The sequence below is a fragment of the Anomaloglossus baeobatrachus genome, chromosome 7 (genome assembly GCF_048569485.1).
Source record: "Anomaloglossus baeobatrachus isolate aAnoBae1 chromosome 7, aAnoBae1.hap1, whole genome shotgun sequence".
Classification (NCBI taxonomy): Eukaryota; Metazoa; Chordata; class Amphibia; order Anura; family Aromobatidae; genus Anomaloglossus; species Anomaloglossus baeobatrachus.
In genome coordinates this window covers 201,884,450-201,902,982 of record NC_134359.1, presented here as the reverse complement: position 1 = coordinate 201,902,982, position 18,533 = coordinate 201,884,450, and the positions used below count along the sequence as shown (strand labels likewise).

General features: G+C 42.2%; 1 protein-coding gene across 2 annotated transcripts in view; it reads left to right on the top strand.

Annotated features, from left to right (window-relative positions):
• Positions 1–7,172, top strand: part of RHBDF1 (rhomboid 5 homolog 1) — a 213,735-nt gene extending 206,563 nt beyond the window's left edge. For both annotated transcript variants that reach the window (XM_075319074.1, XM_075319073.1), the window contains one exon: positions 6,256–7,172. In XM_075319074.1, coding sequence (XP_075175189.1) covers positions 6,256–6,675 — 420 coding nt within the window. In that variant the 3' untranslated portion in view covers positions 6,676–7,172. The remainder of the gene's footprint in view (positions 1–6,255) is intronic.
• The last annotated feature ends 11,361 nt before the right edge of the window (positions 7,173–18,533 follow it).

Below are 18,533 nucleotides of genomic sequence, written 5' to 3'. Positions count from 1 at the left end.
GGCTCCGCTCATCCACTAGGCTGGGTTTCCCTGGAACCTGCAGTACCACTAGCTGACTATAGGTGGCGTGTGTCTTCCAGCTGAAGTTGCTATCATTCACCTGCAGCCAATGGGAAGACACCACACCCTTCTTATTCCCCCTCCTGTCATCTGAGCACTGCCAGAGATAGTTCTGTATTCCTGGTTCCTGTCCCTCCCTGTTCTGTTTAGTGATTCTGGTGTTCTGACTTCTGCTTGTTTGCTGATTACCCTCCTGCCTGCTGTTTATGTACCTCGCTGCCCTATCCGGAATTGACCACTGCTTGTTTTCTGATTACGTCCTTGGCTGCCGATTCTGTCCCTGTTCTGCAATTCCTGGTTTGACCCTGCCTGACGACTACTCTCTCGGACTGCAGCCTTTCACAGGTAGTGATCTCCAGGGCCCTGTGTAATTCCAAATCCCTGTATAGGGGTTAAAGGGTTTCAGGGTTCTGGGGGTCTTGCTTGGTGAGTGGCGTCCCTCTAGCTTGTCCATTACAGCCCGTCTGAGTCTGTGGATCCAGGCGGGCGTTATAGATAGAAACCAAAAAATATCACAAAGCCAAAGACTTATCAGCATCCCCTCGTATATATAGTCATGGCTGTAGGTGTTGGCACCTTTGATATTGTTCCAGAAAATGAAGTATTTCTCCAGGAATATTATTACAATTACACATGTTTTGTTATATGTCAGGGCCGAGAGGACTGGTAGGCCCAGGAGGTGGATCCACTGGACCGAGCACCCCACCAGAGGGCAGGGTACACGGCAGCCGGAGCACTGGCGTAGCAGGGATGGGTCCCTCCGGGAACAGGTCGAACAAAGTCACACGGTACTAGGGGGCCAGCGTCCTTCCGGGGACGGGTAGAACAAAGTCACCGGGGTCACAGAGTTCCTTGAGACAGTGCAGGACACTGGTACAGGTGCCGGGTAGTAAAGATAGGCAGTAGTACAGGACACGGCACAAGGGGACCTGAGCACCTAGCTCACAAGACAAAGCTTCAAGACACGTTGATCAGGCGCCGCCCACATGGAAAGGCCAGTCTTATATACCCAGCACAGCCTCATGTCATTTCCTGCTGCAGGTGTGCTGGGCCTATAAGACCAGGAGAGTGGGCGCGGCCCGGTCCTATACAGAACCATGTGGCTAAGACTCAGAGTCAGACTCATAAGACCAGGAGCAGGACACAGGAGAGCACGAGCGGGAGCGGCAGCCATGACCAGTGGACACGTGGACTGGATCAGTGAGCAAGGAGCGGTGGTGCGATGGCGATACTGGATCAGTGGGTAAGGAGCGGTGCCTGGATGGTGAGACCGGCTCAGTGGGTAAGGAGCGGTGGTGTGCTGGCGATGCTGGATCAGTGAGTATGGAGCGGTGGTGCGATGCAGGGACCGGCTCAGTGGGTAAGGAGGGCTGTCGGGACACCGGGAGCGTGACATTATACACGTTTATTTATTTTCTGTATATTGGAACAACAAAAAAATAACATTGTCAAGGTTACAAGTCCATCTCCAGAGGCTTTGATGTTCCTTTATCCATGGTGCATAACATAATCAAGAAGTTTACAAACCTTGGCAATGTAGCTAATCTCCCTGGACTTGGACAGAAGAGAAAAATTGATGAAAGATTGCAAAGCAGGATAGTTCGGATGGTGGATAAGCAGCCCCAAACAAGTTGCAAAGCAATTTCAGCTGTCCTGCAGGCTCAGGGTGCATCAGTGTCAGCTTGAACTATCTGTCGACATTTCAATGAAATTAAATGCTATGGCAGGATTCCCAAGGAAGCCCAAAGCTGACACAGAGACATAAAAAGCTAGTCTGCAGTTTGCCAAAATGTGCGTGAGTAAGCCAAAATTTTTCTGGGAAAACGTATTGTAAACAAGTAAGACCAAGATAAAGCTTTTTGGTAAAGTTCATCATTCTATTGTTTACCAAAATGGAATGAGGTCTACAAAGAAAAGAACACAGTACCTACAGTAATGTACAGTGAAGGTTCAAAGATGATTTTGGATTGTCTTAACTGTGTTCAAGGCATCTTTAAATCTGAAGATTACCAAAGGATTTTGGGTTGCAATGTAGTGCCCAGTGTTAGACAGCTGGCTTTGCTTCCTAGGTCATGGATCTTCCAGCAGGACAATGACCCCCATAATACTTCAAGAAGCACTCAGAAATTATGGAAAAAAGTGCTGGAGAATTTTGAAGTGGCTGGCAAATAGTCCGGATCTAAATCACATTGAACACCTGTGGAGAAAACTTAAAATTGCTGTTAGGAGAAGACCTGGAGCAGTTTGCAAAAGAAGAATGGTCCAAAATTCAAGTTGAGAGGTGTAAGAAGCTTGTTGATGGTTATAGGAAGTGATTGATTGCAGTTATTTATTCCAAAGGCTGTGCAACCAAATATTACATTGAGGGTGATAACAATTTTGCCTGGCCCATTTTTATGGTTTCTATATTTTTTATAGTTTTGTGTGAAATCATGTCCACTCAACCTTTTTTTCTCTCTTTTTTTTGTGTTATTCAAATACAAAGGAAATAAATGTGTGACAGAAAATGTGTAAGTGCAATAATTTTCTGGGAGAAATACTTCATTTTTTGGAACAATTTCAAGGGTGACAACACTTTTGCCCATGACTTATATATACAGTGAGTACAGAAAGTATACAGACCCAGATTTGCAAAAAATTCTACATTTCTGTTTTTTTCTGTCAAGATGGGGTGCACAGTGTACATTAATGAGAAAAAAAATGAACTTTTTTTAATTTACCAAATGGCTCCAATGAAACAAAGAATGAAAAAAGGGGTCTGAATACTTTCCATGCTCACTGTATATATATTTGGATATAATCAGCTGACCAGTTTGCATGGCAGTATTCCTAGGTGCACGTCAGTTTGTGATCACCATTTATGTAGAGCAATAATATAGCCAGCATCTCCATTCAGTGAAAAGATATAGTGTCCTCTTTATTTCCACTTACGCAGAAATACAAATAAAGCCATGAAATCACGTGTGTCTACTCCAGGACACGTGTTTACAAAGCAGTTCTTTATCAAGCCTACTTACTAAGTCAAAGTTCACTCTAAATCTTTCCTCCCTCCTAAAACTGACATGTGAATATTAATTAGCCACGGTTCAAGTCAGGTTAATACTTTACCATTTGTGTAACTTGAAAAATGACTTTGTATGTCTTCTGTGCCATAACAATGGTAAATTAAAAATATTAAGAATGCAATAGAAAATTATATTATTGCTATATTACACCAGAAGAGATATATTTAGATATAATATGTATAATATTGTGTAGGCATGTATCTAGGTAAGTATTTATAACTATATTTAAAACCAGAAGTTTACATATACAATCTAAAAAGACACATCTGCATGTTTCTCTCACTATCTGACATGATATCAGAATAAACCTTTCCTGTTTTAGGTCAATTAGTAATACCAAAATTATTTATATCTGTCAAATGTCAGAATAATGAGAGAGAGAGAGCGAGAGAGAATGTTTAAGGCATTTTTAATACTTTCTGCAAAGTCAAAAGTTTACATACATTTGATTAATATTTGGTACTTATCCCCTTAAACTGTAGGACTTGGGTCAAACGTTTTATATATCCTTCCACAAGCTTCTCACAATAGTTGGTAGGAATTTGGGCCCATTCCTCCTGACAGAACTGGTGTAACTGAGCCATGTTTGTAGGTCGCATTCTTCTCACCGGCCCTTTCAGATTTGCCCATACATTTTCTATAGGATTGAGATCAGGGCTTTGTGATGGCCACTCCAAAACATTGACTTTGTTATCCTTAAGCTACTTTGTAACCAGTTTGGCAGTATGCTTCCTGTCATTATCCATTTGGAAGACCCATTTCCATCCAAGCTTTAAGTTCCTGGCTGATGTGTTGAAATGTTGCTTCAGTATTGCCACATATTCTTCTTTCCTCATGATGCCATCTATTGTGTGAAGTGCACCAGTCCCTCCTGCAGTAAAACAACCCCACAACATGAAGCTGCTACCCTCATGTTTCACATTTGGGATGGTGTTCTTACGCTTTAAAGCTTCAACATTTTTCCCCCAAATGTAACGATGGTCATTATGGCCAAACAGTTCAATTTTAGTTTTGTCAGACCACAGGACAGGTCTCCAAAAAAATTAAGGTCTTTGTTCCTGTGTGCATTTGCAAACATTAATCTGTTAAAACAAAAACAAAATCTTTTTTAAGTTTCTTTTGGAGTAATGGCTTCTTCCTGGCAGAGTGGCCTTTCATCCCATGTTGATACAGTACTCATTTCACTATGGATAATGACACAATATTACCATGTTCCGCCAGCATCTTCACAAGGTCTTTTGCTTTTGTTCTTGGCTTGATACACACGTCTGACCAAAGCACATTCATCTTTGCTACACATAACTCATCTCCTTCCTGAGCGGTACGATGGCTGGACATTCCCATCTTGTTTGTACTTCCGTATAATTGTTTGTACAGATGAATGAGGCACCTTCAGATATCTGGAAATTGCACCCAAGGATGAGCCAGACTTGTGCAAATCCACAATTCTCTTCCTGAGATCTTTACTGATTTATTTTGACTTTCTCATGATGCTACACAAAGAAGCAGTGTGTTTCAGGTGTGCATTACAATACATCCACAGGTGTGTCTCTAATTAACTCAAATGTTGCCAATAAATCTATCAGAAGGTTCCAAAGACATGGCATCATCATATGGGCTGTCCCATATTGTTTAAAGGCATAGTACTCTTAAGGCCCCGTGACACTAAGCAACATCGCTAGCAACATCGCTGCTAACGAACAACTTTTGTGACGTTGCTAGCGATGTTGCTGTGTGTGATATCCAGCAACAACCTGGCCCCTGCTGTGAGGTCGTTGGTTGTTGCTGAATGTCCTGGGCCATTTTTTAGTTGTTGCTGTCCCGCTGTGAAGCACAGATCGCTGTGTGTGACAGCGAGACAGCAACAACTAAATGTGCAGGCAGCAGGAGCCGGCTTCTGCGGAGGCTGGTAACCACAGTAAACATCGGGTAACCAGGAAGCCCTGTCCTTGGTTACCCGATATTTACCTTTGTTACCAGCCTCCGCCGCTCTCACTGTCAGTCCTGCTCATGCTCTGTGCACATGTAGCTGCAGGACACATCGGGTTAATTAACCCGATGTGTGCTGTAACTAGGAGAGCAGGGAGCCAGCGCTCAGTGTGCGCTGCTCCATGCTCTCTGCTCGTGTAGCTGCGTGCGCTGGTAACCAAAGTAAATATCGGGTTGGTTACCCTATATTTACCTTAGTTACCAAGCGCAGCATCTTCCACGCGGCGCTGGGGGCTGGTCACTGGTTGCTGGTGAGCTTACCAGCAACTCGTGTAGCGACGCTCCAGCGATCCCTGCCAGGTCAGGTTGCTGGTGGGATCGCTGGAGCGTCGCAGTGTGACATCTCCCCAGCAACCTCCTAGCAACTTACCAGCGATCCCTATCGTTGTTGGGATCGCTGGTAAGTTGCTTAGTGTGACTGGACCTTTAGTGTATGTAAACTTTTGACTTTGCAGAAAGTAATAAAAATGCCTTAAAACATTCTCTCTCATTATTCTGGTATTTGGCAAATATAAATAATTTTGGTATTACTAATTGACCTAAAACAGGAAAGGTTTATTCTGATTTCATGTCCTATAGAGAGAAAAAAAGGCAGATGTGTCTTTTTAGATAGTGTATGTAAACTTCTGGTTTCAACTGTATATTCTATGAGCTGAAATCGGAGATGCATATAACATATGCTCACTAGGAGTTCCCCCAAAACTGGCTTAGTAGTGAAAACTTTGTCACCTCGTTTATCAATCGTCAGTCAATTGCTTATTGTCCTGTCTAATGGAGCCTGCGGAGTACTATTCGTGGAGGCAGCAGTGGGATATCTGTGTGTCTGTGTGATCATATCTGTGTGATCAGCAAATGGTGACAGTAGTGGGTTATCTGTGGGATTTCCCTGTCTGTCCCCGTGTTATTTATATATATATATATATATATATATATATATATATATATATATATAATTTTTTCTTTTATATATATATATATATATATATATATATACATACACACACACACACACACACACACACACACATATACAGATACAATTTTCTGTTACGACATAGATGTTCTGATTTTTTATCTGAAATACTGTGTAGAGACCTTTGTTTCTTGTGTGTGGCATTTAGACTATGTCTTCTTTTTCCAGGTTGGACCGGCCGGATCTCAGTTTGGAATCTTAGCATGCCTTTTCGTTGAGCTGTTCCAGAGCTGGCAAATTCTAGAAAGACCTTGGAGAGCATTCTTCAAACTCTTTGCTGTTGTCATCTTCCTCTTCACATTTGGCCTTCTTCCATGGATTGACAATTTTGCTCATATTTCCGGTTTTATTAGTGGTTTCTTTTTGTCTTTTGCATTTCTTCCATACATCAGTTTTGGCAAATTTGACATGTACCGAAAAAGGTGTCAAATTATTATTTTTCTTTTAATATTTTTTGGACTTTTCTCAGGACTTGTGGTTTTATTTTACTTTTATCACATAAAGTGTGAATGGTGCGAGTATTTAACCTGTATTCCATTCACAGACAAATTTTGTGAAAAGTATGACCTTGACGCTCAACTTCATTGACACTTATTAACTAGAGATTTTATACAGAATGATACTTTTTCTATGGTTTAGAACTATTGTTATATTGCCATTATTAAAGGTACTGAAGGAATAACATAGCCATTTTATCCCACAGCCTGCTGAATTTTTACATTTTAAGTAATTGAACTCCTCCATGTAGCAATCGTTACACAGCACGTATTCAAAGATGGTCATTATTTGCTGTGGGAAATTAAACATTTTTATATAAAATATATATAAAAATATCCATATTAGGAAAAGCAATATTCTTAAAGTGCACATTGAAAGTGCACATTGATAATTTAATGTGTATATAGTATTTGATAACCTTGTTTAAAGTGTCTCAGATGATTTTACTGTCTGAAAACAGAACTATTTGTTTCCTTGTTCACTTTTATTGAACAGTGTGATGTCTTTTTGATGGACTAATTCAAAAATTATGTTTTTTAATATTTTTTGGGCCTGCAGAGCTTGCTGCAGTAATACAGCTTCATAGTAGCGTTTTAGCTACTTTATCAATAATAAAAAAAAAAAAAAACTATTGAAAATATGACTTTAGTGGTTTTTGACCATGTACTTTAATGTTTATATTATTAGTAGTTGAAGCAAAGCTTGAATGCATAAACAGTTTTAAATATTAAAGTGGACAAAACTACAGTATGAGCAGGGGTTGCAAAAACAACAGGGCACTGAAGCTTAGGGCCTATATTAAAAGATCAATGCTAATAAAGACTTGCAATAATTGGGGGCCCCGTTGGAGCTTTTGTCTTGGGGTCTGTGAGCTTCAAGTTATGCCACTTCCTGCCTCATATTATGTCAGGTCCATATTAGAAAGTATTTTGAGTCTTCATGAAATAATGCTGGAACATAATTTCTTAGACCTCTACATTGTAGTGTTCCTCTGTTATCCCTCCTCGAAATCTATGAATAGATTAACAACTACGTATATGTTACCAGTTAAGGTTAAGGCTGTGTGTCACGCTAGATATGGTGAAGTACTAAGGGAGCTGCCAAAGGTATGGGAAGGGGAGCCCTGTGTCTAGGGAAGGGGAGATTGTGACCCCTGACCAAACCTACCGCTGGTCCCTGGGGTCTCTCGCCACCCTAGATAGGTTCCGCATCAATGCGCTGAGCCAGATACCTGACCCTAGGTATCCCTAGTGCTGGACCCTAAATAGGGAACGCGTGGGATGAGCTGTTATTGATCCTATTAAACTCTAAAGGAAGACAGAAGGGGGACACATGGAGGACAAAACATGAACTACTTATCCACAGATGACAGGCAACAAGGTTCAGCAACAATACTACATATGACAGCAAGTCACCTGCTTGCAACCAGAGCTAGAATAAACTGAATATATCATAAGCACCAGTCCAGGGAAGAAGGGAGTGTTTAAGCACCAAGAGAATACTGATGATCAGCAGCTGGCTGGAAGGCGAGCTTTTGCTGGGTCTAAAAGGGGAGAGATGAAAATCCAGCAGGATAGCTACCTATTGTCACGCTGCCCGGTGCCCGTGCCATGCTCCCCGGTGCCCGTGCGATGCTCCCCGGTTCCTCTGCCACGCTCCCCGGCTCCCCTGTCACGCTCCCCGGCTCCCCTGCCACGCTTCCCGGCTCCTCTGCCACGCTCCCCGGCTCCTCTGCCACGCTCCCCCGCTCCTGGACCTCGCATCCCCGCTCCCGTGCCACGCTCCCCGGTCCCCCGCTCCTCAGCCTCCATATTCCCTCACCTGCGTCCTCCAGGCAACCCGGTCCTGGCACCCGTCTGCTGTCCTGAGCCGGCCCGGCACTCCTGCCTCCTGTACACCGCATCCTGCTCTGGCTTCTGGCACCCGGGCCTCGCAGATGCGCATTAGGGCGCGCGCGCGGTCATTGACCTTTTCTTAAAGGGCCAGCGTCCTCCAACAGGATATTGAAGATGCAGGTACAGGGTATATAGGGGGTTCCTTTCCAAGTAGGCGGGGCCTGTTCTTCGTGTTTGCTAAGCTAGGAGTCAGGTCTCCCTGTGCCATTGTCTCGTACTCACCTATCTCTCTTGTAGAGCCGCTCCTGTCCCGCCAACCGGTCCTGACGATTCCAGAACCCCAAACGGTAACTGTCCGCCATCTCGTCAGTCCCTACCATCTCCGATCTCTGGATCCGTGTGGTGACCCACCTCCTCGCTCCGTTGGTTCCGGATTCTGCCTGACATCATCTCGGCCTCCGAACCTGAGCTCCGTCACCCTGACTACCCTCAGAGACTCCGTGGTCCCAGGGACTTCTTCACTCCACTCCTCTGTACGGACTGTCCTGCTACCCGTAGTGCTCCGGCTACCGGGCACCTTGCCCTTGGTGAGGTGTTCAGCCCAGTGGATACACCTCCTGGGCCTACCCGTCCTCCTGGTCCTAACACCTATACCAATGAATACTGACAGCAGGAACAATAGAAAGTCAGAAAGCATTTTGCGCAACCAAACGCTGGACCTACTATCTGAAACCACGTGACTGTCTGTCACCTATGACACACCTGTGACTCTGTCTCACTATCCATTCAGTGCTGACAATTAGAGATGAGCAGACTTGTGGAAGTTCAGTTCAGCGGGTTCAGCCGGACTTTACATAAAGTGACCTGAACCCTAATGGACATCACTAATTGGGCAGTTTGGGTCTCGGCCCACATGCAGCCAGCCATAAATGAATCACTTCCGGTGGCAAGTGGGCTGGGATTTTTCATTTGTTTTTTGTGCATGCTACATCCAATCACGCTGTTGTTACCCCCAGTGTGAGCCATTCAAACACTGCAAGTGGCTCGCACTGAGCTGAGCACCAAGTGTGCCCAAGCACTTGCTTGCGTGAGTGATTTGCATACGTAAAGCACCCAAACTCTGTTTTTTGGTTTTTTTTTTAAAGTCTGTGTTTGGACGAACACCGAACCTCGGGTTCACTCATCTCTACTGATAATGGCAGACAGTAAAGACACACCCCTTTGACAAGGGGAATGGTAACATCTGAAAGGTCTCCTTTAACCACTTCACGACCGGACGACTTTTCGCTTTCCGTTTTTATTTTTTGCCATTCTTCTTCCGAGAGACGTCACTTTTTTATTTTTCAGTCAATATGGTCATGTGAGGGCTCATTTTTTGCGGAACGAGCTGTACTTTAGTTTTACCATATAGTGTACTGGAAAACGGCAAAAAAATTCCAAATGCAGAAAAATTGCAAAAAAAAGTGCGATAGCACTATTGTTTTTAAGATATTTTAATCACTGTGTTCACTATATGGTAAAACTGATGTGTGGGTGTGGTGCCTCAGGTCAGTGTGAGTTCGTAGACACCAAACCTGTATAGGTTTACTTTTTTATAAGGGGTTAAAATAAAATCGAAAGTTTGTCCGAAAAAAGTGGCGTACGTTTTACGCCATATTCCGTGACCCGTAGCGTTCTCATTTTTCAGGATATGAGGCTCAGTGATGACTTATTTTTTGCGTCTCGAGCTGACGTTTTTAACGGTACCATTTTTGCGCAGATACTATATGTTGATCGCCTCTTATTGTATTTTACGCAAAATTTGTGTCGAACAAAAAACTTAATTTTTGCGTTTGGAGTTTTTTTCCGCTATGCCGTTTATGGATCAGATTAATTGATTTTATATTTTGATTGGGCGTTTCTAAACGCGTCGATACCAAATATGTGTATATTTATTATTTTTTTAACCCTTTAATTTTCAATGGGGCAAAAGGGGGGTGATTTGAACTTTTAGGGGAGTTTTTTTTATTTTTTAAAACTTTTTTTTTTACTTTTTTTTTTAGTTTACTAGTCCTCCTAGGGGGCTGTATGGATCAACAATCCTGTCACTCTGCCATATCTGCTGATCACAGCTATACAGCTGTAAACAGCAGATATGCTAATTTTCTGCTTCACTTGGCTCCGGGCCGAGTGAAACCGAAAGTAATTCATGTGAGCTACAGGAGTCATCACATGACCATGTGCTACCATGACAACCACCGGAAGTCACGTGATCATGTCACGTGACTTCCGGTATTGGGCGGTAAGTAAATGTTTACTGCCAATGCCGTTATAATGGCATATTGACAGCGCCATTTAAGGGGTTAAACGGCACGAGCAGATAACGATTCTGCTCGTGCCTAGCAGGCACACATCTCAGCTGTGAAAATCAGGTGAGATGTGCGCCGATCGCGGAATGCTGCAGGCGGCAGACCGCGGGCAGTAACACTGACCGCTGGGATGTAATATTACTGCCCGCGGTCGTTAAGGGGTTAATATACCGATGTGTTGTACATTTTCATTTGTAAATAATCATTAAGCAAAATATAAAGCCATCTCAGGTGCTGAGCATGCTGTATACTATGCAGATGCCATCTGTGTTACATAGCCAACATCTCCTTGTAACAGCAGAGACCAGAGATTGCTCTGCTTGCTGTAGTTCAACCATTTAAATGCTGTTGTCAGTATCTGACAGCAACATTTAAATGATGTAATTGCCAGTGCATGTGCAAGTTAGTATGGCAACCCAAAATCATAGAATCATACAATGGTAGATTTGGAATGGACCTCCTGGGTCATCTAGTCCAACCCTCTGCTCAAAGCAAGATTCACTAAATCATCCCAGACAGATGTCCGTCCAACCTCTTTTTAAAGACTTCCATTGAAAGAGAACTCACCACCTCTCGTAGCAGCCTGTTCCACTCATTGATCACCCTCACTGTCAAAAAAATGTTTCTAATATCTAATCTGTGTCCCCTCCCCATCAGTTTCATCCTATTGCTTCTAGTCTTTTCTTGTGAATATGAGAATAAAACTGATCCCTCTATAGTGTGACAGCCGTTAAGATATTTGTAGACAGCTATTAAGTCTCCTCTCAGTCTTCTCTTTTGCAAGCTAAACAATCCTAAATCCTGTAATCGTTCCTCATAGGACATGGTTTACAGACCAGTCACCATTCTGGTCTCTCTTCTCTGAACTTGCTCCAGTTTGTTGATGTTTTTTTTAAAATGTGGTGCCCAGAACTGGACACAATATTCCAGATGAGGCCTGACCAAAGAGGAGTAAAGGGGGAATAATGACTTCACGTGATCTAGACTGTATGCTTCTGTTAATACATCCTAGAATGGTGTTTGCCTTTTTTGCTGCTGCGTCACACTGTTGACTCATGTTCAGTCTGTGATCTATTAGTGTACCAAAGTCTTTTTCACACATGCTTTTGGATAGCTTTATTCCTCCCATGCTGTATATGCTCTTTTCATTATTCTTGCCAAGATGTATGACTTTGCATTTCTCCCTGTTAAAAATCATTCTATTAGTTGCTGCCCACTGTTCTAGCTTGTTTAGATCTTTTGAATTAGCTGAAGGCCCCTGTAACTACTATGTTTGTCCACCTGTGAAGCTCAACCACAAGCTGGGCTTCACAGGAGAGCAGCAATTTTTGCTGTATACTGCAATACTCTGTTATTGCAAAATATAGTATGTGATTGAAAAATCGCAGGTTCAAGTCACTTAGGGGAATAAAAAATAAAGTAAATATAAAGAAGTTTAAACATAAAATAATATAAAATAAATAGAAGTTTAAATAACCCCCCCTTTCTCCCTTCAAAAATAAAGAAATTTAAAATATTATTATTAAATTATAAGAAAGATCTTGAAAAAACATATTTAGTATTGTCATTTAAAGGGAATCTGTCACCAGGTATTTGCTCTCCCGTCTGAGAGCAGCATAATGTAGAGACAGAGACACTGATTCCAGCGATGTCACTTACTGAGCTGTTTGCTGTCATTTTGATAAAATCAATGTTTTCTCTGCTGCAGATCTAACGGTTCTACAGAGCTCATGAATATGCTGGACTACCTGACAGCACACCGAGTAGTCCTATAATAATAATCTACTGCTGATTAAACATGATTTTATAAAATAAGGAAAAAGAATCCGGCACTCACAATTGATTGCATGGAAAAAAACAAGAATTTTTTATTTATTGGCTCATTTGTGTGAAAAAAATGTTTCACACTAAACATAAGAAGAAAAGAAAAACATGCTATATTATACATTATACATAGTAAAGATTGATTTTATAAAAGTTACACTGATCAGCCCAGTAAGTGACACATCGCTGGAATCAGGATCTCTGCCCCTATGTTATGCTGCTCTCAGATTAGGTGGCAAAAACTTGTTGACAGATTCACTTTAAAAAAAAAAAAGGCTAAAATCGTCCTCTCAGGGAAGAAAAAAACAAGAAAAACAAGCCCTCATACTGCTCCATCAACAGAAAAAATGGTATAGTTCTCAGACAAATGGGAACACAAATAATTTTTTCGAACAACTAACATTTATACCTCTAAAATAATAATAAAACTGAACATGTTTGCTAATGCTGTAATTGTACATGCCTGGAGAATCATGTGGCCAGGTCAATTTACTGTAGAACGAATGCCGGGAAAACAAAACCCAAAAAAACCTATGTAAATCCTTTTTTTCCCAGTTTCATTGCACTTTGAATTTTTTCTCGTTTTTCAGAAAATTGTATGGTAAAATGAATGGTGGCATTCAAAACCACAAAGTGTCGACCAGTAGCATAGCTACTGAAGGGCAGAGAGGGCGGTTGCCCCGAGCCCATGACCTAGGGGGGCCCACCCAGAGCTACTGCCACCCAGGACCATGTTAAGACACCAGTTTTTTGTTGTTTCTTTAAACCCCACTCCCTTTTGCCGGGCCAAGAAGCAAATCCGACAATTTTTTTTAAGAGGGAGTGGAGGAAAGATTAACACATGAGTGCACTGCAAAGGCAGGGAAGCTCTAATCTGCTCCCGACCCAGACAAGAAAATATCGGCATCTGCAAAGGGTGCAGGACCTGCGAGATGTCAAGCCCATGTAACCCATGTGGGAGGAGCCAGAAGATAACGGAGAAGCTGCAGAAGATGAGGGCACATGACAGGTAATGATTGAAGAGAATGAAGAAGGACATGAGGGGTACAGGGTGTGACAGAGGGATGCAGGCTGTGACAAGGGTGCAGGGTGTGATGGGTGCAGGCTGTGACAGAGGGGTGCTAGGTATGAAAGAGGGGTGTAGGGTGTGATAAGAGTGCAGGGTGTGACGGGTGCAGGCTGTGACGGGTGTAGGCTGTGACAGAGGGGTGCAGGGTGTGACAAGAGTGCAGGGTGTGACGGGTGCAGGCTGTGACAGAGGGGTGCAGGCTGTGACAGAGGGGTGCTAGGTATGAAAGAGAAGTGCAGGGTGTGACGGGTGCAGGCTGTGACAGAGGGGTGCTAGGTATGAAAGAAGAGTGCAGGGTATGACGGGTGCAGGCTGTGACAGAGGGGTGCAGGCTGTGACAGAGGGGTGCTAGGTATGAAAGAGGAGTGCAGGGTGTGACGGGAGGAGGCTGTGACAGAGGGGTGCAGGCTGTGACAGAGGGGTGCTAGGTATGAAAGAGGAGTGCAGGCTGTGACGGGTGTAGGCTGTGACAGAGGGGTGCAGGGTGTGACAAGAGTGCAGGGTGTGACGGGTGCAGGCTGTGACAGAGGGGTGCAGGCTGTGACAGAGGGGTGCTAGGTATGAAAGAAGAGTGCAGGGTGTGACGGGTGCAGGCTGTGACAGGGGTGCAGGACAAACAGCATAAAAAAGATAATACAAAAAAGTCAGTAAGATATTAAAATATGATATTGAAAATGCATATAAAAATATGAAAAAATAAATCGCATTAAAGAGCATATATCATCCAAAAAATAAAAAATATATCATATTAAGTGAATACAAGTGTATACTGGATGTATATAGACCAAATGACTAGTGTACAAAAAAATTGCTCAATGTAAACTCTAAAACCAATACTGACTTTTATTTCAAGCTGTATTCTATATTATGTCCACAAGATGGCGGCAAAGTATAACAAAACAAATGTCCAAATGATTGATTGCTCTCAGTGAGAGAAACAAAAATAAAATTTTGTAGTTCTGATACCTTTTAATGGCTCACTAAGATTAAAATAAAATATGATGTTATAAAGCAAGCTTTCGAGACATCTCAGGTCTCTTCCTCAGGCATGGTATGACAAAATAGCTGAAGAAACACAAATCTATACACAAAACAGGGCAGAGTGATGCATAGTAAAAGGACATTTAAATAAACAAACACTGAGCTTGGAAAGTGAGTCCTTAATTAGCTTTGATTAGTGGTGTGAGTTTTATTGTCCAAAATATCCATGTAGGATCAGAGGCCTGGTGCCCTTGTAGTCTCTGCAGGAGAGAAGGGCAATTCACAGCCTGAAGAAAAACAAGGAGAGCACTATTAAGCCAGCAGATAAAGGGGGCTCCATAGTTCTCCTGAATACAACGGACTACATTAAAGAAGCAAACAGACAACTTATGGATATACAGTACTACACCAGACTGGATGATGACCGAACCCCAAAATATACAAGGGAGTTGAAAAAAGTCATCAGATGTCTGGGTACAGATTCCACAAACCTTCTGGACCTAATACCTGAGAATCCAAGGATGGGAGTTATCTATAAGCTACCCAAGATTCATAAACCAGGTAACCCAGGGAGGCCGATAATCTCAGGGGTGGGAACGCTCACTGAAAAAATCTCTGGGTGGGTAGAAAATGTCCTTAAGCCACTGGTAAGGAAGACCGCCAGCTATATACAGGACACCACTGACCTTTTAAAAAAAGCTATCTACAATAGGTCCTCTACCCGAGAGTACCATCTTAGCCACCATGGATGTGGAATCCTTATACTCTAACATCCCACATGAAGATGGACTAACCGCCTGCCAAATGTTTCTTGAAGCTAATGGGATCCCTTCTGAGTCTGTATTAAGACTCACCAGATTCATCCTCACACACAACTTTTTCTCTTTTGGCGAGGAGCTATATCTACAACGCACAGGAACTGCTATGGGAAGCAAAATGGCACCACAGTATGCCAACCTTTTCATGGCTAAACTGGAAAATGACTTTTTAGCATCCTACAACCTTAAACCATTGGCCTATTTCCGTTTCATCGATGACATCTTAATAATCTGGACCGAATCTGAGCAAGAGCTTCTAAAATTTCATGAAAAATTCAATGTATTTCATCCAACTATAAACTTGACATTGGACCACTCAAAAACAGAAATCAACTTCCTGGATACCACCATCAAAATTCAAAATGGCTCAATCCAGACATCAGTGTATCGAAAGCCTATTGACCGTCCCACATACCTCAGATGGGACAGTTTCCATCCTAAACACATTTAAAAGTCCATTGTCTACAGCCAGGCCCTCAGATATAATCGTATCTGTTCCAGCCCTGCAGACAGGGATGAACACTTAACCCATCTTAAAAAGACATTTTTAAACCAAGGCTACCACCCCACCTCCATTGATGATCAGATCATTAGAGCCACAAGGACCCCTAGAAGTGAACTGCTTCAATACAAACAAAAAGAGGAAAATAGTCGAGTACCTCTGGTGGTGACCTACAACCCACAGCTTGAGGTGCTGAGAAGTACGGCCAAGAAACTTCACCACATTCTACACAAGGATGACCGGTTAAAAACAATATTCAAAGATCCTCCATTACTGTGCTACAGGCAACCTCCTAATTTAAGGAGCATCATGATACGAAGTTCTATGCCTTCAGACACACCAAGAGGAACTTATCCTTGAAATGTAAAGAGCTGCAAAACCTGCACTCATGTAGAGACCAAAGACTGGATACAGATCCCTAACACACAGAAGGACTATAAGATTCCTGGGACATTCACATGCTCCTCTTCCAACGTGGTGTACTTAATCCTGTGCACTATATGTCCTATTGGGGGCCTTTATGTTGGAGAAACAGGACAGAGACTGAGAGCAAGGATGAGATCTCACAGGCACACAATTACAGACAAAAAAATCCATTTACCTGTGGCCAAACATTTCTGTGCTCCAGGACACAACATAAACCACATGAAAGTTGTCATATTAAAAGGCAACTTCAGATCACAGAGCCATCGCAGGGTCTGGGAATACAAATTCATCACACTGTTTAACTCTGTGGACACAGGACTCAATCTCTCAGAAGGATTTATGACTCATTATAAAATCTGAGAGGTCAGCTCCAGAGACTACAAGGGCACCAGGCCTCTGATCCTACATGGATATTTTGGACAATAAAACTCACACGACTAATCAAAGCTAATTAAGGACTCACTTTCCAAGCTCAGTGTTTGTTTATTTAAATGTCCTTTTACTATGCATCGCTCTGCCCTGTTTTGTGTATAGATTTGTGTTTCTTCAGCTATTTTGTCATACCATGCCTGAGGAAGAGACCTGAGATGTCTCGAAAGCTTGCTTTATAACATCATATTTTATTTTTATCTTAGTTAGCCATTAAAAGGTATCAGAACTACAAAATTTTATTTTTGTTTCACTGAGAGCAATCAATCATTTTTCAAGTGGCTAACACAGTACCAAAACCTTTTTCTTTTAACTAAAAATGTCCAAATAACATATCCTTATTAATGTAGAAGCGGGTAAGCTTCATTAATATGTATGGCACCAAAGCCAAGTACAACAACGGACAAATTATAATAACATAGGTATAGGCCAAATAGCTACCTTAGTGATAAAGACAGAGGCTGAACAGTCCCTCAACCCGACGTGACATCCGTTTCATAAACCTTCAAGGGGTGTGTTAGTTTGAAAAGGAAGAGGGCTTTAAATACTCTCCCTATCCAATAGGACTACATCCTAAAAGTGACGTGTGCTGTAAAAAGCAAATTGCAGCGCATGTACCTACATATGATGCCGCCACCTAAAAATGACTTCCCCTATCAGCGATGGACCGCACGCTGCGTGTCACAGAACGGAAGCTGGCGGCTTGCTCGTGCCAATCCATATATCACTCTTTCAGAAGTCAAGGCTCGCATCTTGAGGGCGCATGCGCATAGGCTAGAATCATACCGCTGGAAAGAGGGACCGGAATATCTCTGAATATCCAAAGCGGGCATTCATGCATAGAATGACACTAGTAATATTAAAAGGGCTATTACATTAATAAATAGATGGCAATATGTTGTGAAATTAATATAATTGTTAATGTATAAAATTAAGTGAATAGTGAATAAAAATATAATGAAATCTATACTATATACTGTATATCATCAAGTATAAAACATCAACTTACAATATGTTACATCAAAATATTATAGTGTAAATAAATCTAAATATATATGTTTAATAAATTAATTATATAAATATATACATACGAGTACATATACATAAATTCATGAATACACTGTGTGCAGAATTATTAGGCAAATGAGTATTTTGATTACATGATACGTTTTATACATGTTGTCCTACTCCAAGCTGTATAGGCTGAGAGCCAACTACCAATTAAGTAAATCAGGTGATGTGCATCTCTGTAATGAGGAGGGGTGTGGTGTAATGACATCAACAGCCTATATAAGATGTGCTTAATTATTAGGCAACTTCCTTTCCTTTGGTAAAATGGGTCAGAAGAGACATTTGACGGGCTCTGAAAAGTCCAAAATTGTGAAGTGTTTTGCAGAGGGATCAAAAATAGCAACAAGAAGAGGAGATAAAAACTCCCCCAAAAATGTATTATAAAATGTACTCACAGCAAAAAAGGGCAACCAGTCCAGTTAGCCCAGGCCAACATATCTAATGCACAAACAGGATGCAGACAAGCCTCTCAACATGGACACTTCACAGGTGCAAGGTAAATTGCACACTAGTGGCGCGCATAGGGCACTGTTCACACTTGTATGCGCATGGTGTCCAGCCAGCAACCTATTACCACGCCCTTACTATTAGATTAGGCGGGTTACTCGGACACTACTCACTGCAGCACACAAGGGACAGAAATTC